Source organism: Elephas maximus, chromosome 19, assembly GCF_024166365.1.
Source record: "Elephas maximus indicus isolate mEleMax1 chromosome 19, mEleMax1 primary haplotype, whole genome shotgun sequence".
NCBI lineage: Eukaryota > Metazoa > Chordata > Mammalia > Proboscidea > Elephantidae > Elephas > Elephas maximus.
The window spans coordinates 9,740,428-9,767,717 of record NC_064837.1 but is presented as its reverse complement, the minus strand read 5'-3'; the positions used below and the strand labels follow the sequence as shown (position 1 = coordinate 9,767,717).

General features: G+C 41.1%; 1 protein-coding gene across 3 annotated transcripts; it reads right to left on the bottom strand.

The window, feature by feature from the left end:
• Window positions 1–51: 51 nt before the first annotated feature.
• Window positions 52–25,089, bottom strand: TMEM220 (transmembrane protein 220). Of its 3 annotated transcripts, none has more exons than XM_049859711.1 (6): window positions 24,982–25,089; window positions 23,981–24,010; window positions 19,762–19,822; window positions 17,302–17,425; window positions 15,906–15,965; window positions 52–1,901 (listed from the first exon to the last, which is right to left on the bottom strand). In XM_049859711.1, exons 1-6 carry the CDS (start codon window positions 25,072–25,074, stop codon window positions 1,865–1,867), a joined length of 405 nt encoding a protein of 134 aa, XP_049715668.1. In that variant the 5' UTR covers window positions 25,075–25,089; the 3' UTR covers window positions 52–1,864. The 3 variants fall into 3 exon arrangements, with proteins under 3 accessions (XP_049715668.1, XP_049715666.1, XP_049715667.1); XM_049859709.1 differs by lacking the exon at window positions 52–1,901 and adding an exon at window positions 4,333–5,700; XM_049859710.1 differs by lacking the exons at window positions 52–1,901; window positions 23,981–24,010 and adding an exon at window positions 4,333–5,700.
• Window positions 25,090–27,290: the final 2,201 nt, after the last annotated feature.

The window sequence follows — 27,290 nt, the reverse complement described above, 5'->3', positions numbered from 1 at the left end:
GTTATCAGTGGATAATACATCCATTGCTGAAAGAAACAGAACAAACCGAGGAGGAGGCTGAGGTGGTGGTGGGTATTGTTCTTAAAAAGGACTGTATTTAGCCTTACCTCAATTTTTTTACTTCTTATAAGGGGAATGCATTCATGTTTTACCTATTTAACTTAAAAATTCATGAACAATACCTAAAATAAGCTCAGGCAAACTTTTCTGTTCACCCTGCTGTGTGAATAAGCCTTGGACGTTTTTTGTCCCCAGTACCTGTCATACTTGGAGTTTTATAGGCTCGTCTTATTTTGTAAGTAGAAGAATCGTCAGCACGTGTTCACAGGTGCGTGTGCAGAGCTCTCATGGCCTCCAGAGAGGCCATGTGATCCTCTTGTGACTCCAACCAAAGCAGGACCCAAGAGCCAGGGCAGCAGGGCGCCTATGGACTGGCCTGTGGGCCACCGTAGGGGGTTAATGAACTTTCCCTTGACTCCCTTTAGGAGAAGCCGGACATGTTTAAGCAGCTCAGTTGCCATATATGCTAAGACTTATTTACAAAACACCTACTAGGTGGCAAATTGGAACTGTTCAAGTGTAAAGAAAGTTTGATTCAGGCCTTAAAAACAATAAAAGAAATAACAGTCAACCCAAGTGTGTATGGTGAGCACCTGGGCACTATGAACATTATTGTTGTTGCCATCGAGTCGGCGCTGACTCATGGCTGTCTTATGGATGACAGAATGTTGGAAGTGTTGCCTGGTCCTGCACCATCTTCATGATCATTGGTACGCTTGAGTCCACTGCTAGGGCTGTTGTATAGAGCCTGCCAACCTAGGGTGCTTATCTTCCAGCACCGTATGGTACAGTGTTGTCAGATACACTATGAAGATACAGAGGCTGCCCTGGTTTCCTACGACTGCTGTAACAAATTACCACAGACCCAGTGGCTTAGAAACAACATACATTTGCTGTCTTACAGTTTTGGAGATTAGAAGCCCAAAATCACTTTCACTCGGCGAAAAACAAGGTGTCAGCAGGGCTGTGCTCCCTGGGGAGGATCTAGAGGGGAATCTGCTTCCCTACTGTCAAAGGTTGGATTGTGTCCCCCAAAAATGTGTGTCAACTTCGTTAGGCCATGATTCCCAGTATTGTGTGGTTGTCCTCCATTTTCTGATTGTAATTTTATGTTAAAGAGGATAAGGGTGAAGTTGTAATGCCCTTACCAAGGTCACATCCCTGACTCAATGTAAAGGGAGTTTTCCTGGGATGTGACCTGCACCACCTTTTATCTTACAAGAAATGAAAGGGAACCTCATACCACCAAGAAAGCAGCACCAGGAGCAGAGCGTGTCCTTTGGACCCGGGGTTCCTGCGTGGAGAAGCTCCTAGTCCAGGGGAAGACTGATGACAAGGACCTTCCTCCAGAGCTGACAGAGAAAGCCTTCCCCTGGAGCTGACTCCCTGAATTTGGACTTGTAGCCTACTAGACTGTGAGAGAATAAACTTGTGTTTGTTAAAGCCATCCACTTGTGGTATTTGTTATGACAGCACTAGATGACCAAGATGCTTGCCTTTTCCAGCATCTATAGCTGCATTCCTTGGCTCGTGGGCCTTTCCTCCATCTTCAGAGCCAGCAGCATAGCATCTGTTAATCTTTCTCTGCTTTATCGTCATATCCCCTTCTCCTCTGCTTTCCCTGTAGTCAAATCTCCCACTGCCGCCTCCTCATACGAACACTTGTGATTACGTTTAGGGCCCACTGGATAATCCAGGATCATCTCCCCATCTCAAGATCCTTAATCACATCTGCAAGGTCCATTTTGCCATATAAAGTACATTCCGGTTCCAGGGGTTGGGACCTGGACGTCTTTGGGGACCATTACTCAGCCTCCCACAGAGGTAATGTGATGTGCTTTCTGCAATCACAGATCACACAGTTAGCGAGGGACAGACATCCATCATTCACATAACTTATTACAGTTTGTTACAGTTGTTTTATTATCGTTAATTTCTTACTGGGCCTGATTTGGAGCCCTGGTGGTGTAGTGGTTAAGAGCTCGGCCGCTAACCAAAATGTCAGCAGTTTGAATCCACCAGCCGCTCCCTGAAAACTCTGGGGCAGTTCTACTCTGTCCTATAGGGTTGCTATGAGTTGGAATTGACTCCACGAGTTTTTTGGTTTGTGCCTAATTTATAAATTAAACTTTATCATGGGTGTGTATATATAGGACAACACATAGTATATATAGGGTTCGTTACCATCTGCGGTTTCAGGTATCCACGGGAGGTCTTAGAACATTTCCCCCACAGATAAGGGGGGCTACTGTGATACAAAGATAGGACTATGGGAACACAAGAGGGAGAAATTAATTTTGTTTGAAGGGATTAGGAATGACTTGGAGAAAAAAAGTTTAAGTGGGGAAGGGCTTTCTAAGCAGAATGGCGTAAGCAAAGGAACTGAAGGATATGATGAGTTTAGGAGTGGCAAGTAATGCTATGCGGACTCTCCAAAGGGTGCGTGGGAACATGGCAAGAAATAAAGCTGGAAAAGGATCGGCAGGGCTATGCTGTGAAGAGCCTTGAATGGTAAGCCAAGAGTTAGAATTTAACTTGTCAGATGGTGAGTTGGCAAAGGTATCTCAGCTGATTAGATTTGTGTTTCAGTCTAGGCAGTAGATCATGAGGCTGCATAGGACGACAACAGGAAGAAAAAAGATTATGGGGGCGGGGAGATGAGATTTTGATATTAGAAATATTAAACTTACTGGCTAATAATACTTAAATTCAATTGAAAAAGAATTAAAAACAATAAAGATTTTTCAAAAAATGATACTTCACCAAATCTTAGTGCCTTCTATGTGCTTGGCTCTGGAGATACAAAAGGGACTGACCGCACATAGTCACAGGATTCACAGTCTGATACGGGAGGTGCAGATACAGTGAAAGTACTGAACACAACACAGTCAAATAGTATTTAGAAGATGGGTAGGTCCTTTATGGAAGTGCCGAGTCAGTTCCTTCATGTAACTTTAATAGTTAGACTCAAAAAGGTGTAAGAGCCTTTTTGGATTGAATTGTGTCCCCGCAAAAATGTGTGTCAACTTGGCTAGGCCAAGATTCCCAGTATTGTGTGGTTGTCCACCCCTTTGCCATCCGATGTGATTTCCTGTGTGGTAAATCGTACCTCTATGATGTTAATGAGACAGGATTAGAGGCAGTTAAGTACTGAGGCAGAACTCAATCATTAGGTTCTATTTTGAGTCAATCTCTTTTGAGATCTAAAAGAGAACAGAACAGAGAGGGAAGCCCTGGTGGCATAGTGGTTAAGTGCTACAGCTGCTAACCAAGAGGGTGGCAGTTTGAATCCACCAGGTGCTCCTTGGAAACTCTATGGGGCAGTTCTCCTCTGTCTTATAGGGTTGCTAATGAGTCAGAATCAACTCGACAGCAACGGGTTTGGGTTTTTTTGGTTTAGAGCAGAGAGGAGGAGGACCTCATGTCACCAAGAATGAAGAACCAGGAGGGGAGTATGTCCTTTGGACCTGGGATCTCTGCACTGAGAGGCTTCTAGACCAGGAGAATATTGATAAAGGGCCTTCCCCCAGGGCTGACAGAGAAAGACTTCCTCTGGAGTTGGCACCCTGAATTTGGGCTTCTAGTCTCTTCAGCTCTGAGAGGATAAATTTGTTTGTTAAAGCGACCCACTTGTGGTGTATCTGTTATAGCAGCACGAGATGACTGAGACAGAGCCATACATATCATGTAAGCTGAATGTGCACTGGAATACTCAAAACCTTTACATGTATTTTATTGAGCCTTAAGATAAACTTCACTTAAGATTAATTGCCTTAATATCAACTAGGTTTTTTCCTTTTCCCTCATCCAAATCATAATAGAGAATTTGACTAAAAAGGCCGTTTCATACCTCCTTTAACAAATATTTGTGGAATATTCACTATTAAAAGCTATAAAAATGGAGATAAATTACCAAACTCATTTTTACTCTCAAACCCAAACCCATTGCCGTTAAGTCGATTCCGACTCATAGCGACCCTATAGGACAGAGTAGAACTGCCCCGTAGGGTTTCCAAGGAGCACCTGGTGGATTTGAACTCCTGACCTTTTTGTTAGTAGCCATAACTCTTAGCCACTATGCCACCAGGGTTTCCATTTTTACTCTACTGACATGTAAAATCTCATGAAACAGTATCTTAACTACAGAATTTAACAATAGTATATGCAAAAAGTTGCCATAAAGAAGCTCTAAAAGAGCCATATATTTTATATATTCTAGTAGTCACATTTTAAAAAACAGAAACATAAAATTAATTTTTATAATGTATTTTACTTAACCCAATAGATCTAAAATATCATTTCAACATGTGATCAATATAAAAAATAATTACATTCCTTTTTTTGTATTATGTCTTCAAAATCCAGTTCACTTCTATCTGGACACTAAATTTTCATTGGCAGTATTTGATCTGTGCCTAGATTTCATACAATTTGTAGTCCAAAACATTCACATAGCCACATTCCAAACAATAACTGAACTGAATATTAGTTTTTAAATGACAATGAAAAGAATAGAAACTTCACTTCCTCAGTCACTCTGACCACATCTCAAGAGCTCAGTGGCCACGTGGGGCTGGTGGCTGCTGTACTGGACGGTGTCTAAAACGTTCTTCCCCTCAGAGTTGCTGTTCACATTTTTTAAAAAAAAACCAAACTCGCGTATAGATTTTGGTCTTATTTCTCATTTTGAATGTAATTAACATTCCATATTTCCTTCTTGATTTGGTCCCAAATTCCTTTATTCTATCCAACTTCCCTTTTTTTCTCCCCAAGACATTCCTGCTTGTTGGAGTCACCTGGGGTCCTCATTTAGCTCGTGGCAGTTCCCAGTTCAGTACAGCAAGACTAATTCAGGGGTTTAGCCCTCTCTTGAACTTCTTATTTCTATTACATTGTTCAAACCCTGCTTCCCTCTACTTTAGTCACGTGCACCCCTTTGTAACTTTGTGAGTATTTTTATGTTTTTTCATCGACTCAATTCCAACTCATAGTGACCCTACAGGGCAGAGTAGAACTGCCCCATAGGGTTTCCAAGGAGTGGCTGGTGGATTTGAACTGCCGACTATTTGTCTGCAGCAGAGCTCCTAACCACTGCGCCAACTGTATGAAGTCAACAGGAAATCTAGTCAATCTAGATAAGAACTATCCATCAGGAGCTTTATATATTTGTCCAGGCCACACAGTGATGAAACCGAACTAGAAATCACTTCTTGACTTCTATTCTAGTGCCTTTTCCACTACAGTTTGGCACATTATCCTTCAGGAAAGACTTCCAGAGAATGTCAGAGCCCATCTGTTGCCAGTCCCATTAAATCCTGCATCATGTTATAGGCAGCCTTAAAAAGTCACTAGGATTTTTTCTTTAAATAATCTCAAGTATTAGCTTAAATTACCTGAAATAAACTCCTAGGAAACTGGCTTGTTACCCCAATATATTTATAATAAATGGATATTTTAAAAAGATTTTAATTTGAAAATCATCAATTTAAGAACAGACTGTTGAATTAAATGACTGTCTTGCAGTGAGTTGGCCAAGAGGACCGCATCTCTTTGTTTATATATATGTAGACCCATGAGATGAATGGGAAAAGAGAGATTATAACGGCAATAGCCAAATGAATTCTTCCACCAACTGGATTCCTAAAAAGACACACAAAAAATTGTTATAGTTAAGAACTACCAATAAAAATTAGGGATTGCTTTGGAAACAAGTATAAAGATGAAATGGGTAAAACACATAAATTATATTTTAGTATGCTCTTTTTTCCTTAAATTTTTCATTGAAATACAACTCACAAAAAGTTAATAAAACAAACATACAACTGCAGTGACTTATCACAAAACAAACGCTCATGTAATCACCTGCAGGTCAAGAAAGAAAACATCGTCGGCACCCCAAGAGTCCTCCTTGTATGTCTGCCCAATCTATCCCTTTTCTTCTCCCCGAAGATAACCATTATTCTGACGTCTAACACTACAGCTTAGTTTTGTCTGTTTTGAACTTTGTATAAATGGAATAATATAGTATCTACTCTTTTGCCTAAAATTATGTTTATGAGGTTCATCCCTGTTGTAGCTGACAGTAATTTGAGAGCTCGGCTGCTAACCAAGAAGAGATCAGTGGTTTCAATCCACCAGTCGCTCCTTGGAAACCCTATAGGGCAGTCCTGCGCTGTCCTACAGGGTCTCTATGAGTCAGAATAGACTCAGTGGCACCGTTTTTTGTTGATTTTTTTTATATATAGTATACCATTGTATGATTATACCACAGTTTATTTACTCTATATTGATGGACATTTGGGTTATTTCCATAATAGTGCTATGAACATCTTTTACATGTCCTTTGGTACATATATATGCACATTTCTATTGGTATTTACTTAGGAATGGAAATACTAGGATAGAGGACGTGTGTATGTTCAAGTTTAGTACAGAATGGCAATTTTACACAGTGGCTTTCCCAGTTTACATTCCTACCGGCACGTGAAAGTTCGCATTGTTCCATATCCTTCCCATTGCTTGATACAGTATTGTTGTTTGTTGTTGTTTTTAATTTTAGCCTTTCTGGTTGAGGTATATAGAGACATCATTCTGATTTTAACGTTCAGTTCCCTGATGACTACTGTTGAGCACTTTTTCATATATTTCTTGGCTGTCTGAATTGCTTCTTTTGTCAAGTGCCTATTCAAGTCTCTTTCCCATTTTGCTATTGGATTATCCTTATTTCTCTTATTGATTTGTAGGAATTCTTTACATATTCTTAATACAAATCCTTTGTTGTTTATATGTGCTGCAAATACCTTTTCCCACTCAGTTAATGATGTCTTTTCCCACTCAATGATGTCGTCTGAGGAACAGAAGTCATTGGTAAATAAGACAGTGTTGAAACTGATCTTTTCCTAATGTTTTCTGTGTCCCATTTAAGAAAACTTTCCCTCTAAGGCCTTGAAGATACTCATTTAAGTTACCCTCTAGAAGTTTTATCATTTTGCCTTTCACATCAGATCTGTAATTCACCTATAACTGATTTTTATGAAAGTCATGAGGGTAAGAGTTGTTTCACTCTTTCTGTATGGATATTCAGTTAGCCTACCACCATCTATTGGCAAGGCTGCCTTTCTTTGCTACGCTGAAGTGCCAGCTTTGTCATAAGTCAAGGGTCTACGTATGTATATATCTATTTCTAGACTCCTCGGATCCATTAATTTGTCTATCGTTTTACTAGTACAGGCTTATCCTAAGTTCTCTCACTATGTTTTATAGTTTTATGCGCAGAGATTTTACCTAGAGACTTATTTCTAGGAAGTTGTTTTTTGATGCTATTATAAATGGTATTTTTTGTTGTTATCATATTGTAACTGTTACTTGCTGACAGAATGTAGCTGATATTTGTATAATGACCTAGTATCCAGCAATCATGCTAAACTCACTAATTCTAATAATTTACTTTTAGATTTTCTATATATGTAATCATGTCATTAATAAATTTTATTTGTTCCTTTTTAATTTTTGTGCCTTCTATTTCTTTTTCTTGCCTCATTATACTGGCTAGGACAATAGCTGAGGAGCCCTGGTGGCATAGTGATTAAAGCATTTGGCTGCTAACTGAAAGGTTGGCAGTTCGAAACCACCAGTGGTTTCCACGAGAGCAAGATGTGGCAGTCTGCTTCCCTAACGATTACAGCCTTAGAAACCCTATGGAGCAGTTACACTCTGCCCTATAGGGTCACTATGAGTTAGAATCAACTCAGCAGTAGCAGGTTTGGTTTGATTTTAGAACAATAGCTAGGGCATTACTGAACAGAAGTGGCAATAATGGCTAACCTCATGTGATTCCTAATTCAAAGGGAAAGTTTTCAGCTATTCACCATTAAGTATCATGTTTGCTGTAGGTCACTGGTAGATGCCCTTTACCAGGTTAAGTTCCCTTCTACTTCCAGTTTTTAAGGGCTTTTATCATGAATGGATGTTAATTTTATCAGATGATCTTTCTGAATCAATTGACAATATAGTTTATTTTCTTTTATTCTGTTAATGTGGGGAAAAACACTGATTGGTTTTTGAATGTTAAACTAATTTAGCGTTCTTAGAGGAAACTCACCTTGGTTGTCAGATTATATTTTATAGCAGAACATCTGCCAATGCTTTGTTTAGTAGTTTTCCATCTGTGCTCACGAATGAGGCTGCTCTGTAATTTTCTCTCTTTTTTAATGTTCTTGTCAAATTTTGGCATCTAGGTTATTCTGACTGCCTAAAATGAGTTGTAAAATGTTTGTTTTTTTCCTACACTCTGTTTGTTGACAGTTGGGTTATTTCTTTCTTAAATGTTTGGTAGAATTCTCCAGTTACGCCATCTAGGTCTGGCGTTCTCCCTTGGGGAAAACTCGAACTTCAGACTCAATTTCTTTAATAGTTAGTTGTTGTTGTTAGGTGCTGTTGAGCTGGCTCCAACTCAGAGCAACCCTATGAACAACAGAATGAAACATTCCTGGTCCTGCACCATCCTCACAATCGTTGCTATGTTTGAACCCATTGTTGCAGCCACTGTGTCAATCCATCTCATTAATGGTCTTCCTCTTTTTCGCTGACCCTCTACCTTACCAAGCATGATGTCCTTACCTAGGGACTGTGCCTTCCTGATAACATGGAGGCAAAGTCTCAATATCCTCATTTCTAAGGCGCATTCTGGCTGTACTTCCTCCGAGACAGATTTGTTCATTCTTTTGGCAGTCCATGGTATATTTAATATTCTTCGCCAACACCGTAATTCAAAGGCATCAATTCTCCTTTGATCTTCCTTATTCATTGTCCAGCTTTTGCATGCATATGAGGCAGCCGAAAATACCATGGCTTAGGTCAGGCTCACCTTAGTCCTCCAAGTGACAACTTTGCTTTTTAACTTTAAAGAGATCTTCTGCAGCTGATCTGTCCAATACAATACATCATTTGACTGCAATGATCATGGGTGTGCATATGTCTATTCATGTAACAGCTCTTATTTCTCTAGGATATATTGCTAGGAGTGGGATTGCTGGATCATATGGTATTTCTATTTTTCTTAACAATATTGTTCGATAATTTCTGCATTCTCTTGAATCACCTTTCTTTGGAATGGGCACAAACATGGATCTCTTCCAGTCAGTTGGCCAGGTAGCTCTCTTCCAAATTTCTTGGCATAGATGAGTGACTGCTTCCAGCACTGCATCCGCCTGTTGAAACATCTCAATTGGTATTCCATCAATTCCTGGAGCTTTATTTTTCACTAATGCCTTCAGTGCAGCTTGGACTTTTTCCTTCAATACCATCGGCTCTTGATCATATACTATCTCCTGAAATGGTTGAACATCGACCAATTCGTTTTGGTATAGTAACTCTGTGTATTCCTTCCATCTTCTTTTGATGCTTCCTGTGTTGTTCAATATTTTGCCCATGGAATCATTGCAGCTTAAGGCTTGAGTTTTTTCTTCAGTTCTTTCAGTTTGAGAAATGCTGAGCATGTTCTTCCCTTTTGGTTTTCTAACTCCAGGTCTTTGCACATTTCATTGTAATACTTTACTGCGTCTTCTCCAGCCACCCTTTGAAATCTTCTGTTCAGCTCTTTTACATCATTTCGTCCATTCCCTTTAGGTACTCTACATTCAGGAGCAAGTTTTGGACTCTCTTCTGACATCCATTTTGGTCTTTTCTTTTTTTCCTATCTTTTTAATGACCTTTTGATTACTTCAGGAAGGATGTCTTTGATGTCATCCTGCAACTCGTCTGGTCTTCAGTCATTAGTGTTCAATGTGTCAAATCTATTCTTGAGATGGTGTCTAAATTCAGGCAGGATGTACTCAAGATCATACTTTGGCTCTCATGGACTTGTTCTAATTTTGTTCAGCTTTGGCTTGCATATGAGCAATTGATGATCTGTTCCACAGTTGGCCCTTGGCCTTGTTCTAACTAATGATACTGAGCTTCTCCATCATCTCTTTCCATAGATGTGGTTAACTTGATTTCTATGTGTTCCACCTGGTGAGGTCCACATGCATAGTCGCCGTTTATGTTGGTGAAAAAAGGTATCTGCAATGAATAAGTCGCTGGTCTTGCAAAATTCTATCACGTGATCTCCAGTTTCTATTACCAAGGCCATATTTTTCAACTGCCGATCCTTCTTTGTTTCCAACTTTCACATTCCAATCACTAGTAATTATCAATGCATCTTGATTGTGTGTTTGATCAATTTTAGATCGCAGAAGTTGGTAAAAATCTTCAATTTCATCATCTTTGGCCTTAGTGGTTGTTATATAAATTTGAATAACAGTCATATTAACTGGTCTTCCTTTTAGGCATATGAACATTATACTATTGCTGGTAGCGTTGCACTTCAAGATAGATCTTGAAATGGTCTTTTTGACAATGAACGTGATGCCATTCCTCTTCAATTTGTCATTCGAGGCATAGTAGACCATATGATCGTCCAATACCGGTCTATTTCAGCTCATTAATGCTTAGGATATCAATCTTTATACGTTCCATTTCATTTTTGATAACTTCCAATTTTCCTAGATTCATACTCTGTAGCTGTTTCTTCTCATTTTGAGTCGTGCTAAGTCCGCAAATGAAGGTCCCGAAAACTTCATCTAGTCATTAAGGTCGACCTTACTCTGAGGAGGCAGCTCTTCTCCAGTTGTATTTTGAATACCTCCCAGCCTGTGGGGCTCACCTTCTGGCACTGTATCAGACAATGTGCCACTGCTATTCATAAGGTTTTCACTGGTCTTTTTTTTATTATTATTTTTAGAAATAGATTGCCAGGCCTTTCTTCCTAGTCTGTCTTAGTCTGGAAGCTCTGCTGAAACCTGCCCAACACGGGTGACCTTGCTGATACTTGAAATACTTGCGGCATAGCTTCCAGCATCACAGTAACACCTAAGCCACCACAGTACGACAAACCAGCAGATGAGTGGAGGTTAATAATTAGAGGACTCCTCTTAGTATGTATTTCTTCTTGTGTCAGTTTCGGTAAGTGGTATTTTTCTAGAAATGTGTCCATTTCATCTACAGTTTCAAATTTATTGACATGAAGTTGTTCATAATATCCTCATGATTTTTGTAATATTTGTTAAATATGTAGTTATGTTCTCTTTTTCATTCCTGATATTCTCTGCCTCTTTTTGCTTGCTTTCACTCTTTTATTTTTCCTCTTTTTAGTATTTTTAGGATTTATCAATATTATGAATCATTTTAGAGAATCAAAATTTGACCTTGTTAATTCTCTACTTTTATGTTGATTTTTCATTTCATTAGTTTCTGCTTTTATGTTTATTTTCTTCCTTCTTGTTTCTTTGGGCTTAATATGCTGTTCTTTTCCTAACTTTTTGAGACAGAAGCTTAGCTCATTGATTTCCAGTCTTTCTTGTTTTTTTTTTTTTTAATATATGTATTTAAAGCTACACCATGGCTGCAACAATGGGCTCAAAAATAGCAATGATTGTGAGGATGGCAGAGGACTGGGCAGTGTTTCATTCTGTTGTACTGAGTGTCGCTATGAGTCACAATGACTCGATGGCACCTAACCAACCATACATGATTTTTAGTTGCATCCCACGCATTTGGATATGTTATGTTCTTATCATTCAGTTCGAAGGATTTTCCAATTTCCACTGTAATTTCTTCTTTGACCCAAATGTTATTTGGAAGTGTATTTCTTGATTTCTAAACATACAGTGATTTTCTAATTACCTGCTTAATGATTTCTAACTGAATTGCACTGTGGTCAGTGAACATACTGTATACGATCTGAGTCCTCTGGAATTTGTTGTGACTTATTTTCTAGCCTGACATACAGTATTTTTGTAAATATTCACTGTGTACTTGAAAAGAATGTGGAGTCTATCATTCTTGGTTCAGGTGTTCTATACGTGTCCATTAGGTCAATTTTCTTATTGTATAGTTTGAAATGTCTGTATCTTTATTGATTTTTTTTTTTGGTCTGTCTATTCTGTTTGTGACTGAGAGAATTGTGTTAAAGTCTCCTAAGCCGATTGTGGATTTTTCAATTTTTCTTTTTAGTTCTGTCAATTTTTGTTTTATCTTTGTGAGGCTACGTTACTTGGTACATGAAAATTTAGAATTATATTTTCCTGATGAACTGAACCTTTTGTCATCAAAAAGTATATGGAGGGAAATTTGAGAGTATATAGCAAAACTATGTAATTACATTTTGACCTAGCAATCCTACTTCTAGGAATCTATCCCAAATACACACTGGCAAAAATATGTTAGATAGATGTATAAGACTATTAATTACAGCACGATTTTTAATAGCAAAAGACTGGGTACAGTCTAAACAGTAGAGGGCTGGTTGAATAAACTACGGAGCTATCAGAGAAATAAGGGCCGTCTTTATATACTACAGGATGATTTCCAGGATACAGTAAGCAAAAGGAGCCCCAGTGGTGCAGTGGTTAAGAGCTCGGCTGCAAATCAAAAGGTCGGCAGTTCAAATCTACCAGCTGCTCCTTGGAAACCCTACAGGGCAGTTCTACTCTGTCCTATAAGGTTGTTTCTATGAGTCAGAACTGACTTGATTACAACAGTTTTTTTTTTTTTTTTTTTGTAGTAAGCAAAAACAAAAGGGGGATGCAGTTGTGTATAATATGCTACCCTTTATCTAAGATAAGGATGAATACAAATAAATGCACATATTTACTTCTGTTAAAAAGCCACAGAGGAATAAATCATAAAACTGAAAAAAAAAGTTTAACCTGTAGAGAGAGAGAAGATGGAGAGTGAGGAGGACAGAAAAGCTAGATTTATTTAAATGTAACTCGTTTCGTATATTTGATTTTGGAACCATGTCGATATTTTATATAATTATAAAAAAATAAACATTTAAAAAATACAGTTATCCCTAGAAATTGAATGTAAAATAAATGAACTTAACTAAGCATTCACTTCGTGGTGTAAGCACACAGTGTAACTATTGTAAGTGATTTGAGATATACCTCAAGTGAGATATATACTAAGGACAAAAACAAACAACAAAAAACCTGCTTTTGGTGATTGTGTCGTTATCCTATTGTATTGTGTTTGTATTGTGGGAAAATGAGTTATGCTGAAGTCACTGAGACTTGAGATTTTTGGCATGATTAAAAGGTATCAGTGTAAGATCTCTGATAAGGTTAAATGAAAACCAGTATTCCTGAATTTGAATTTTTAGGATCTGTATGAACTAATGAGATATTTTATCTTTAAATATATGTGTGTGTGTGTATATATACACACACACACATACATACATATATATGGGGCATATATTGATATATGCATATATATTTATGACACACACATATATATATGCATGTGTGTGAATTTCCTAGCTCCGCCTGCTAAAAAGACCTAGAACCAACAACAAACCCAGCAGCAGTGAGCACCTCTAATGCCCAGATTGTGACCTCTAAATACCATTACCTACCAAAAGGAACCTGGGCTTTTTTGAGAAATGGTTGATTCAATATCTGGGGCATAAAATGTACATAGTGTAATTGGAACATCTTATCATACCAGAAAGCATGGAAGGTATCAAAGGTTTCTAGGGTCATGTCAAAAGAACTCAGGAGTCAACCTAAATAAGTGCTCAAAGGTGGGAGAGTCTGAACATGAGGAAAGACAATAACTACCATGGACTGAAGCACATCAGCTATACCGAAACCAGTGACTTGATGATGGAAGTGCTAAAACAGACAAACCTGAGTCACTTTTGGAGGATGCTGAGGCAAGAAACAACTTACTTATTTTGAAAAAAAGGGAAATAACCAAGAATTTAAACCCTGGTGGCATAGTGGTTAAGTGCTATAGCTGCTAACCATAGAGGTCAGCGGTTCAAATCCGCCAGGCGCTCCTTGGAAACTCTATGGGGCAGTTCTACTCTGTCCTATAAGGGTCGCTATGAGTCGGAATCAACTCGACGGCACTGGGTTTGGTTTTTGGTTTCCTTGGATCAAGAAGCCCTGGTGGCGCAGTGGTTAAAGCACTCGACTGCTAACCTGCAGGGTTGCTATGAGTAGAAACTGACTTGGCGGCAGTGGGTTTTGGGTTTTCCTTTTATGATCTGAGTAGCCAAAAAAATGATAAGGGGAAGTTTCTCTTTATAGAAGTTTTCCAGCTAATAAAGAAATAATGATGGAATTAAAATATCATTTTGTAACTGAAATGAATGAATGGACTTAGGCAATGATCATTAAAGACTGCCAACATCACAAAGAAAGGATGTTACATGCATTCTGATGGAAGTATATGACACTACCTATGAATTAGTCTTGCCTAAATGGAAACAAAAAAAAAAAAAAATTTTTTTTTTTTTTTAAATGGAAACCCTGGTGGTGTAGTGGTTAAGAGTTCAGCTGTTAACCAATATATCAGCAGTTCAAATCTACCAGGAGCTCCTTGGAAACCCTCTGGGGCAGCTCTACTCTGTCCTATAGGGTCACTATGAGTCAGAATTGACTTGATGGCAATGGGTTTGGGTTTTTGTTTTTTTTTTTCTTTTGATAGTAACAATACCAGGACCTTCGTAAGCTTCTAGCTCTAACCACCAACTTACAGGAAACACAGGGCACAGAGGAACAAGTGTTATGAGACAACTGGGGAAATATGTTCACTGGGAAGCTGGTGATACTGAAAAATTATTGTTCTCTTAGTTATGTGTGATGATGGTAGAGTCTCTTTTGTATATGTTTGAAAGTTTTCAAAACAAAAAATTAAAAATGATCAGCCCCGACATCTTCTTTTTTCTCTAATTCTTGCCTTAAAGTCTATTTTGTTATTAAAATAGCTATACTGGCTTTCATTTGGTTAGTGCTTATATACCATGGTCTTTCTATCTTTTTGTGTATGTATATTTAAGGGTTGTCTTTTATACAGTTGAGCTTTTAGTATTTTCATCAACTTTAAAAAAATCTTTATCTCTTAATTGGAATATTTGGTCCATTTACATTTAATGTAATTACTGATTTGTTGTTGTTGTTGTCAATTTTAACTCATAATGACACAGTAGAACTGCCCCACAAGGTTTTCAAACCTGTAATCTTTACAGAAGCAGACTGCCACATCTTTCTGCCAGGGAGCAGCTGCTGGTTCCAACCCACCAAATTTTTGGTTAGCAGCTGAACATTTAACTACTACACTACCAGGGCTCCTTAATTACTGACATATTTGTGTTTAAATGTCTATGGTAACATTTACTTTCTGTTCCATGTCTTTTTTTCTTCTTTCTCTTCCTGCCTTCTGTACTCATTTTCTATTGTTTTAGTAGTTACCCTAGGAATTACAATATGAATCCTCAATTTACCAAAGTCTAATACAAGTTGGTACTTTTATCTTTCCCCAGATGATTCAAGGACCTTGAAACACTTTAAGTCCATTTATCCCCTTCTAACTTACATGCTACCGTTGTCATGTATTTTAATTCTGTATAGGTTTAAACCTCAAGACACATCATTATTATTGTAGTATAAGCTAATATCCATTTACGTTTACCCACAGTTTTATACATTCTTTGATCTTCATTTTCTTCTGAATTGCTAAGCTTCCTTCTGAGGTAATTTTCCTTCTCCCTAAAGAACATTCCTTGAATGGCAACTCCCTATGACCGTACTGGGCCACAAAGGACACTACGGCATTTATGAAAGTATGAGTGATTATGAAAATTAGAGTCAACTATTATTTAGCTTTCCATAGATGGAGAACAGATTCATTTAAGAAGATTCTTGTTTTCATTTGTGTATCAATATTTTCACTTAGCAATCTGATTTTGCCAATCTTGAAGACATTTAATTTTAATTAATAAGTTGAAAACTTACTTTGACGAACTATGGCATAGGCTCATCCATACTGCTATAATCACCAGACCAAACAGCTCCCTGTAAAAATATCATACATTTTATATTTTTAAGTGGCTGCAAGTGAGACACACATCATCATAGCCTACGCATGCCCATTTAATTCCATTGTCTGGATGATTTCCTCTAAGATGTAAATCACCTACAGAATATTTTCAAGTCTGGCCATGATTCATAAATTACTTTAGTCAGACAGTTTCAAGTCTTATATGAATACAAATTTCATCTTATGAGACAGATATGAGATACATGACTGTTTCCCAGCTTAGAAGTGAGGAAAAAGAAAAAACACAGATGAATCACTTCAGGTCACTGGGAGAAATAGTATAACCAAGAAAAGAATTCTAAATTTGATCAGTCATTATTTTTGCCATTTTTTAGATGGTTCAGTGTTAGGATAAGGTCAGATCAATAAATAATTTGGGCACCTACTGCAGGAGATTAGGTCACTTCTTAGTGGGAAGAAATGATTTGTAGTATGAGTGAGATTAGTGGTTTTGGGGTGAGTATACATTTCTAATATATGTGTGTCATAAGTACATATCTTTTTTTTTTTTACATGCAGTTAAAAACAATCATACTCAGCCACAGTACCACTGGAAGCCCCACGCTGAGTTCACCACAATCATGGGCTCCAGGCCTGAGGTGATTCAACCCACCTGGCTTACATTCCCATCTACACAACCATCCCGATGTGCTCTCCAGTTTTATAAGGATTTGGACCTCTTCAGTGATGCTTAACTTTTAGATCTCTGAACCTTAGGTATTGGCAGGTGTTAGCAATAGGACAGAAAGGAAGGGAAAGAAAAGGGACTTAGTGAGGCCAGAGAGGATGCAAAGGAAGAGGCAGTAGGGGGAAGAGGTGATAAAATAGGAACAAATGCTCATGACAAAGGGAGATGACATGAGATGTTCCAGGGCAAGGCTGACAGAGGTTGACTTGAAATACTGACCTCTGCAGTGGCTGATCGCACTGATACGATTTTGGCTTGACCAAGAACTGAATCAGAATGCTGACAGCGTTATCATCTTATTAGATTGGACTGGGTATTACTTTATCTCATCCTTGCTAGTCACAAGGTGGCCAAAGTCCAACTACATGATAGTAAAATAATGCAATATGCAACAAGTTACTACCTGTAGTAGTAGTAATGGAGTATGATGGGCACTTCCAGGTTCGAGTCCTGACTCTATCATTTCCTCAGCTTCTTCAGCTTATAAAGGAGAAAATACATGCCCTGTCCTCATGGTGTTGCTGGGAGTTTAATCATCAATGTGCAGGGATAAGACGGTGTTGTAAAGGAATAGAAAGCTCTCAGGTCTGCATCCCTCCAAAAGAGCAAGAGTCGCTGCTCACCTGCCTTCTTCCTCGTGTAAGATGTTCTGCTGTGTGTGAAGCAAGAGGTAGTATCCCAAGCCAAGAGCCCACACGATACAAAATAATACGTGTATTGCAGAGATGCTCTTCCAGAAAAAGTTACCTGAAAACAGATATCCCGATACTGTGAATCGCGGAGTCGCATCCCAATGAAAAATGAGCTTGGGACTCTCTGTGGACCTGCATTGGACAGGCTACTTTCAGGAAAGGTATTCAGACAGGAAAATATCTCTTTTTTTTTTTTTAGGGACAACTTAGAGGTTAAAGCACTAATTATAAACTTAAGTGGACATTCATTGTTTTAATTGCCCAGTATCTCCCCTTCCTATGACAACGGCCCTGATTTTCCTTGGGGATCCACCGCTCCCACACTGCAGTCCGTGTCCCCGTGAACTATGCCTTAACTAGGCCAATCATCGCATTTTAGCTACAGTGACTTGGCTCAGGGTGACCAGATGCCCGATCAGGGCCAACAACTCCTCAGAGTTCTGAGGAGCTCTCAGGGAAGGAGACTCTAGATTCTGTTGCACTCACTGTTGTGGTGTGAACCTGGAGTTGCAGGGGGCTACCATGTGGGTTTATACCATGTGCGTTTGTAAAGTCAGCAGCACACTGTGGAACTGAGGGGTGGAATGAAGTTTACACCCTGCGTCCTCCAGTGCCTGAAGCCGGCAGCATCTTTTCAGTAAAGTATACCAAAACGTTTCCTTTTTAGCTTACACCCAGTTTGAACTAAGTTTTCTGCTGCTTGTAACTAACAGAGCCCTAACCGATGCACTTTAATGATGTAGACGGAGTTCTAAGGGCCAAAACCAGGAGCCCATATGTCAAAGGAACTAGAGTTTTCCCTACCCCCGCCGAATCATTAGTTTATTCCAAGGCCCCTCAACACTTTCAAGCCCACTGGTAAAAAAGAAAGTGAAGAATGACCCGTCGGGAATAATAGTCCCCATTAATAAGAACGACGTAAACAATGTCACGTGTATTTATTTTTTCTGTTAGAAGACATATAAAAATGTCTAACTTAAGGCTTGTTGAGAATTTCTCAGGGCATAAGAGGTAAAACAGCTACATTTTCCCCAACATTGAGCAGGCAGTCTGAGGGCAATACAAACCAGTTATTCTAAGTGAATTTTTTACATGTTACACAAGGAATCCAAGGAGCAGGTTACAAAATAAATGTATCCTAAAGTCTCTGTTTTACAGTCATTCATTCTGTCAACAAGCAGTAAGTTCCTACCACATGCCTGTCCATATGTAGACTGGGCTTGTGCAAAGAAGAGGCAGGCATGGATGGTCCTGTTTTTAAGAGGCTTACAGCCCAGTAGGGGAACAAAGATATGTAAAATCATGCAATAACTTGCTGTAGGCAATCTGGCAGCCTGATTAGGGAGAGCAACATATATTAATGAAAAATCTAGATATTTGTTAGAGACATTATAAACAGTTTCTGTACGTTGGTGTTGAATAAACTTACAATAAGGAAAGGATTAACGGGAATGGTATTGGTCTAAGAAGGATTTGTAAAGCAAGTGAGTTGCACTGGGTTTTAAAGAGTAAATATTATAATAGACATTGACTGTTAGTGAGTATGGGGACAAAGGTCGGCACTTAGATTGCTGCTGACTTTACATTAGCTTGGCAGCTTATGGAAACCCTGGTGGCGTCGTGGTTAAGTGCTACGGCTGCTAAACTAAAGGTCGGCAGTTCAAATCCACCAGGCGCTCCTTGGAAACTCTATGGAGGCAGTTCTACTCTGTCCTATAGGGTCACTATGAGTCGGAATCAACTCGACGGCAACGGGTTTTTTTTGGTTTGGTGGCTTATGAGAAATCAATGCAGCGACCCAAACCCTTCTCTCTCCTGGTTTAAGCTGTGTAAAGGGTCCTGAGTTCCAAATTGATAAAGAATGGCTTAACCTGCCAAGTCCTTGCAAAGTTCTTCTGAAGATGGGTGAGGATGACCTAGATTAGAATTAGCCTTTCTTATTAGAGGAAGGACAGAGTAGAACTGCCCCATGGCACTGTTTTTTGGGTTTGGATTAGAAGAAATCAAAAGAAAGGCCTTGGGCGCCCCCGTTTTCTCCTGGGATTTGGCCTGACGGACTGTCACTAACAGCTAAATGCTTGACTACTAGCTGAAGGGTTGGCAGTTTGAACACAGCCAGAGGAGCCTCAGAAGACAGGCCTGGTGATCTGCTTCCAAAAGGCCACAGGCATGAAAACCCTGTGGAGCAGTTCTACTCTGCATACGTGGTGTCACCAAGAACTGGAATCGGCTCAAGGGCAACTAACAACAACAACCTTCTGGGAAATCAAAAGAGCAGCCTTGGGAGCCCCCTTTTCTCCTGGGATGTGGATTAACAGACTCCCTCATTATTATAGTGAAGGTAAGGAAACCTGGTTTGCTCTACCGCCATTCCGAAACCAAGGCTCGTACCTGTGACAAGAGGGTTAAGTCCAACAAGCAGGGTTAATCCCGCAGGTATTGTGTACACCAGCTGTTAGCAAAAAGAGGGAAAATTATGTGGGTTAAGATTTCCAATATATAAAATGTTCAGAGGTCTCTAGGAAGCAAAGAAAAACAACATCAGTGACTTCATGTTCCATGATTTACCTCTAGGTTTCAGTAACAACTGAGGAAGTGGAAGTGACCTATGCTTCGATGGCACTTGACAGTTGCAGTTATATCTGCCTTCCTCTTAGACTGTAGGCTATTCCAGAAAGGGCTCATTCATCTCTGAGCTCTAGCACTGAGCACAGAGTTTGGGTCTTAGGACACACTGATCTTCCAGTCTCTCCCAAGCAACTTCCATGCCAAAATTCCCTTTCCCCAGTTGCATAAAAGAAAATTCTCTTTGAAGGAAGGGCCATAATTAGCAGGAAGGGCCATAATTAGCTGTACAGCCCTGCTGGGTCTGACCCAATGAACCATCAAGCCCAACATTCCATCTCAGCAAGGGAGACCACAGAAGGTTTAATAACAATGCATGAGTCAGATATGCTCAATAAGATCAAGCTCTTTATTTTGGGAACAGACTGGCCCTAAAGAGGCCCTATTCCCGAGCCTCACTCATAGCAAGAAGAGGGCAAGTAGGCAAGGGTAGGTTTATAAGTAGCTGGAGACTTTTCAAGAAATGTAGCTGCTTAACCACATCGATTGTGATGCTTATGTCAGAAATCTATAGTTTACTTTAAAGTTGTCAGAACTGTACATTTAAGTGATTCACAATAAAACCATGTCTGTGTTGACTCTGGGGAGAAAGAATATTTGGATTACAAACTCTGTGTTCATCTTTCCTACTCCATCCCTCATAATTACTAGAATATTGGCCAATATCGACATTTCCAAGTCATGATCTCTCAAAGGTGGATGGTCATGGTACTGAAGATCAGACATTCCCAAATTTTTAGGTGCATACGAATCATCTGGGCACCTTGTTAAAATGCAGACTGATTCAGGTCTCGGGTAAGGACTAAGACTCTGCATCCGAACAAGCTCCCAGGCGATGCTGCTGTTGCCTGGAGAACCACACTTAGTGAGGAGTAGACTGCCCCAGAGAAAAACTACACGTGATTCATCCACTAAGACTTCATTTTACAAAATGAAGTCTTAGTGGATAAATCCTACACATACGTGTACATATAAATCATACACGTGTGTCTATATAAAGCACACACACATCTATAGGGACGGAGAGAAGTCATACACGTCAGACAATATATAAATGTGCTCTCTATGAGAAATGTTGGGCAGGGATTTTTAACAAATGGGTGCTCCATCTATTAGATGTCTATCATTAATAGATTAGGGGTCTAAAACCTTATTTCAGTGTATTGTAAACATGAACAAATGACTTTTTAAACTAAGTAATGGTTTCCCATGGCAATTGTGATATGATAATCCTTATTTAAATGCTTTTCTCTATCTTGAATGAAATAAAAAATTTGAGAGCAGACAGACTGAAAGTAGTTGTTTTCTAGTACACAAGTTAAAACAATGCAGAGTATAAACACACAGCGAATTCAGCAGAACCCACTTAAAATGGTCTTTTATCTTTTGTTTGTGGATTTTTTTAACTAAGGGTATCATAGTATTCATTTACTGTACTCAGTTGAGTTCAGCGGTGGTCATTGAGTACCATGGCAGCTACTCTTAATTCCTCTCTCCTTTGTCCACTTGCTACTATAAAAGCTGAAAGTACCAATTAATTCTCCCAGCCTCTCTTGTAGCTAGGAGTGGTCATGTTCCAAGAAAAACAGGGAAGTCTTCTAGAGACAAGCCTGGTACTCAAAGTATTGAACAACCAATAAGAATGGATGCTGACCAACCAGAATGGATCCCAGACAACAGGGTCACTATGAGTTAGAATCCACTTGATGGCAGTGGGTTTTGGTATGTACAAACTGGAAACATTTTCCTCCCTGATAAAAGGAAGGAAAGCACAGTTTTGCTTGTTTTTGCTCCTGTCTTGTCTAAGGATGAGATGCCTGGAGCTGCAGCAGCCATCCTGTAAAGCATGAAAGGAGATAAAACACTGCGGGAGGCAGAAGAGAAAGCAAGCCCAGGTCCTTCATGACACTTGGCCATTAAGCACCTACGGACTTGTTGTTAAGTGAGGTACTCTTTGTACTTTTATAACCTGCTGCTAGTTTGATTTTCCATTATTTGCTGCTATATGCATCCTGATACAAGTATCCTCCATGAGCAAGGTAAAGCAGGGAACGGTACCAGCCCTCAAGGCCCAGTAACCTCGTATTCATTCATCCATGCATCCATTTATCCTTTCATTCACTGAAGGGTCAATACAGGAAGGTCTGCCATACGGAAGGCTCCATGTTATGCTGCCTGAAGACCATGATGAAGGAAGAGCTGGCCCCTGCCTTCCCAAGTGCTATTCCTGCTGGCATGTACAGAGCCAACTCTAATGCATGAAGAATGTGTTAATGCTACAATAAATGTTCAAAAGAACAACAGTCAGAAGTCACCAGAAAAAGACAGATTTTTTTAGATGAAACAGCATTTGCGACAGGCCTGGAAGCTTGGGTAGAATACGACATACAAGAATTCTACGGGAAAGGCACAGTAACTATTATAGGTAGGCTGGGCTTCAAAGGCCAAGCTGGGAAGCTAGTGTGTTGAGCCCATATTGTGGTGGGCTTTGAGTATCAAGTTGAGAAGCTTCAACTTATAGATCTTGGGAAATGACATAAGTTTTTGAAGCAGGAAGTGATGTACAGTAAGTATTCTAGCAGCAGAAGAGATTAGAGGCAGGCATTAGAGTTAGGAAGTTATTGCAAGGGTACATGTGGGAGGTAATAATGAAGGGCTGAACTGGGGATGGGGGAGGATGTGGGGGCATGAGGTTTAATATTCATATTATGTCACCTAAGCATAAAGAGGACCCCTGGTAGTACGGCAGTTAAGAGGCTGGCTGCTAACCAAAACGCTGACAGTTCAAATCCACCACCCGCTTGCTCGAAACCCCATGGGGCAGTTCTACTCTGTCTTATAGGGTCGCTATGAGTCAGAATCAACCTGATCACAACGGGTTTTTTTTTTTTTTTTTGAAGCATTATGAGAGAGGTAAAATATACAGCTAACGGGCAGATAAGCCATTAAACCTAGATTATTTTTTGTTTGATTGTTTTGTTTTTGGAGGATAGATCTCAAAGGCAGTGGCAAGGAAGATGTTAAAGATGACTGAGGTTTCAAGCCAGGATGACTCGGAGAATGAATCTTCTGATAAGAGAAATGGCTAAGTTAGGAGGAGGAGTGGGTTTTTTGAAGGGGCAATTTGGGGCAATTCTGAAGAGCCAGTGTGATATACAGGTGAATATGTCCAGCAGTTGGTTGGAAATTCAATATTAAGCTGGAAATGTGAGACTTGTCTGCAGAGAAATAATACTTGGAACCAAAAATATGGACCAGAGTGCTCAAGAAGAGGCAATTTGATTTAACTCCAGGGACACTGAATCTGGATCATCACACTGGCTCTTCAAAATGGCTCAGGGTCCTACCCAATATCAGAATGTGGTTCTACTGTACTAAAAACTAGGATTTCACGTTCTAATTCCAAATATGTTCACTCATGGCTAATCTATACATTGTCAACATTATCCTAAAACCTAAGAAACCTCTTGTTGCTAATATTATAGTCTCTATATCGGTTTTAAAAGACATTGGACAAAATCCAGATATTTCAGAAAGGGAAGGGACAATCTCCCCCTCCTCCAAAAGGCTCAAATTACAGCATTAGTTAAACAAATTCTAGTCTTTAATGGTTTCATAGGCTTTAATTACCTTCTATAAATATAACTCACTGAATTAGCAGAATTACAGACCCTGAGACTGCCATTTCCTGGTTGAATGTTTGCTGGAGTTTCTGGCCAGAAACTCACCAGGAATGGTTCAGCTTACCTCAAGGGGTCTGCTCTTTGTCCTCATGAGAAAAAGGAATACTGATGAAAAGCTTCTATGTCTCCACAAAGTTCCAAATTTACACACCCCTCCCCCCAAGATTTTAGAGAAAAGAGTCTACAAAGGGCTTGCTTTCTAAGCTTGTAAATAAAGCAGGGAGGAGGGAGCAAACAGATCCAGTCGTGTGCTTCCTGCCATTTCGCAGTGGAGAAGAGTTCCCACAGCAGCTCCTACTCACCATCCACAGCTCTGCATCTGGATCATTCACCTGAAATTCCAAACCATTAAGGTATTAGCAGGCATACATACCATGTTCCATTCCTACATTTAGTGTGCGCTTTTATTCAACCAACACATGTTAAGCGAAGTGCCAGAAACTCCAACAGACACCGAGGGAAACATGAATAAGGCATAGTCTAGCAGATCATGGCAGCTGAAAGGGCTACTGGCTGAACACAACAGATGGCTTTAACGCAGCTTCACATTTTAAAAAAGAACTGCACGGGAACTCTGAAGAGAACGTGCCAAACCTAGATAAGGGTATTTTACTGGTCCTCCAGTATCAAGAAATGAGGAAAACGATTATGAAGAAGGCCCCAAAGCAGCCTTGAGAGGGTAAATATGCTATAAAGGGTTTTGTTTCTGCCTCCTCCTCCTAGGCCCTGAATTTTGTTCAGTTCCATCCACAGGGTGAATATTTAAAAAGGTGCCAGGGCTGCTTCTGCTCAGGTTCTTTTCGGAGAAACAGGAGCTGAACCAGCTTGGTCGCACAGCAGGACTTGTGAGGAAAAGAGGCCTGTCAAGATTTCAGGTGAGGGGTGTGTGTGTGTGTGTGAGAGAGAGAGAGAGTGTGTGTGAGTCTGTGTGTAAGTGAGAGTGTATGAATGTGTGTGAGAGAGAGCATATGGATGTGATAAAGTGTGTGTGTAAGTGTGTGAGAGAGAGTGTATGGGCGTGAGGGTGTGTGAGAGCGTATGGTCATGAGTGTATGTGTGGGAACGTGTGTGTGAGTGTATGGGTGTGAGAGAATGTGTGTGTGAGTAAGTGTGTGTGTGTGTGAGTGAGTGAGAGAGGAAGTACAAGCCCCACTCCCTCCCACAGACAGAGCCCTCGGCGACCTGCCGGCTCATCAGACCACACCACAGGCAGGGCAGGCGCGGCGCTCGGAGCCGGCAGCTCGCTCTCCCGCAGCCCGCCCGGGGCCAGGGGAACTGGGGGCGCCGCCGCAGCCCGCCTGACCTGCACGAAGGCCGCCAGCGCGAAGAAGGCGGCCATGAGCAAGTTGCACAGCCTCCAGAGGGCCGGCGCCCAGGACCTCGCCGCAGGCGCCATCGCGTCGCCGGGCGGCCTGGGCGGAGCGCGCGCAGGCGGACGGGCGGGCGGGGACCGAGGCGGGGCGGGGACGGCGGCCCCGGGCGCCCGGCAGCGATTCCGTCCTCCCGGCGCCGGCCCCTCGGTCGCGGAGCGAGACGCCTTGCCCGAGGGCCGCCCCGGCCTTGCCCGAGGGCCGCCCCGGCCTTGCCCGAGGGCCGCCCCGGCCTTGCCCGAGGGCCGCCCCGGCCTTGCCCGAGGGCCGCCCCGGCCTTGCCCGAGGGCCGCCCCGGCCTTGCCCGAGGGCCGCCCCGGCCTTGCCCGAGGGCCGCCCCGGCCTCAGCCGCCAGCGGTTCCGAGGGGCCGGGGAAGCGCGCTGGAGCGCCTGCCGCCGTCTCCCATTTAGGCCTCCCCAGACGTGCCCAAAAGTTCGGCAGTTCGAATCCACCAGCTGCTCCTGGGAAAACCTGTGGAGCAGCTCTACTCTGACCGATAGGGTCGCTATGAGTCGGAATCACGCGACCGCACCGGGTTTGGTTTTGGGTTTTTTAGACGTGAGCCCCAGAGCGGCTGGGTGACTCCCTAGGGTCGCACGGCCTCAGTAGTGCGAGGAAGTCGTTCGAACCCCTGTAGGTCCGACTCCATAGCCTGTTTTCACTAAGGCTGCCTTCTTCATATTTTAGAAAAAGAAAGCTTGTGTGTGATGCTTTCTGGTTAGTGTTTATGCATTTCTTTCCAAGGGTCGGGAACGTTGAAAGCCCTGTAAGCATTATGGTAATTTCTAAAGCGAAGACGTTATATTAACATGTTATACAGCTCGCAGCATTTCCACAGACAGGCGCATTTATCTTCATGGGTTTTTATTATACAAGGTATTTACATATTATACATATTTACAATTCTTTCCCACCACCAAAACCAACAAAATTTCCACAAGCATTGCTCATGAATTTCTTATGAACCAAAGACCCTGAAATACTCACTGTTCTCCCCTCGCTGGTTTCCCAGCCTCTGTTTGGTAATTTACCGTCTGATTAGTCCCTCCCTGGGCTCATTTACACATCCATAGGCCTCATCACTTTTGCTGCTCTGTGGAATCTTTATCACTTCAAATCGTGAGCTTCTGTGCCTGTCTGCCTTTCCTTTCAGCTAAATCTCTTAAAAACACTTTCTGAGGTTTTTTTTCCCCCAGCTCCACTCCGTTCAGGAAATGCTCATTAAACGTCAGCCGGTGCCAGACCCTGAGCGGGGTTTTGCTGTGTGCTCTCCAGGAAAGGAGCTCACATTTAAGCAGTGGCCACACAGGGGAATAGAAGTGGGGCAGGTGTGACAAGGAGATAAATGTATGGCAGGTGTGGGGTCTGACAAGGCTCTTTAACCGAGCCTTACCACTAAATCAGCCTTGGGATCGGGGGCTGGTCACAACCAGGCTACCCTCACTGTCATGTTCCATACCTGAAAGAAAAGGTGTGTGTGTGGTGGTGGTGGGGGCCATGATTGTGATGCCTGCTCTGCCAACCATACAGGGTTGTGGGTGACAGAGGAAAGCACGGTGTGGAATGCTTTGTAAGTTAGTGTAGGCTGCATGGCCATCCTGGAGTTGTTTAATTCTCACCATTGTTTGGGACCCTGAAGTTCACTGTAGTGACCGCCTGTTGTTTTTGCCTGCACAGGATACATTCCCTCTTCTAGGGATAGGGGACCCCATCTCCCACTGTCAGGGCATGTGGACTAGGTAGGGCTGGCTTTTCTCACCCATTTCAGGGGTAGGTACTTGGCGTATCCCCTTCTCCTAAACACAGTGGTGGGGTCTGGGTGGGCATACAATCCAAACTGCCCAGATTCAGGCCTACAACTTGTGCTGGACTTGGGTTTGCCAGATAAAATAATGCCAGATCAAAAACAAGTAATTTTTTAGTTTAAATATGTCCCAGGTATTTGCTAAATCTGGAAACTGTAACTGGACTATTTAAAGAGAAGCTTTCTTTTTGCTGAGTGTGTTGAGCTGGTAGAATATAAGCCTGGAGCTGCTGGGGCCAGTGCATGGAGAAGGCCTTCCTTAGGGTGAAATCAGTGTAGAGGAAGACAGAGTTGAGCAGTAGAGAAAGACAGGAATCTGAGACATCACTTGAGGCTTTGGGTCTAGCCATGTCTGAAATTGAACTACCTCGAGACCCGTCAGTTTGTGAGCCAGCCAACAAACTTTCTTCTTTACATAGTTGTTGTTAGCTGTCACA

Bases quoted from the DNA above. Each gene is read 5' to 3' on its own strand.
- TMEM220 (XM_049859709.1), bottom strand. From the start codon at position 25,074: ATGGCGCCTGCGGCGAGGTCCTGGGCGCCGGCCCTCTGGAGGCTGTGC. The intron at 24,011-24,981 runs GTCAGGCGGGCT...TTGGAATTTCAG, and splicing joins CGCTGGCGGCCTTCGTGCAG to GTGAATGATCCAGATGCAGA. The intron at 19,823-23,980 runs GTGAGTAGGAGC...TTTTGCTAACAG, and splicing joins CAGATGCAGAGCTGTGGATG to CTGGTGTACACAATACCTGC.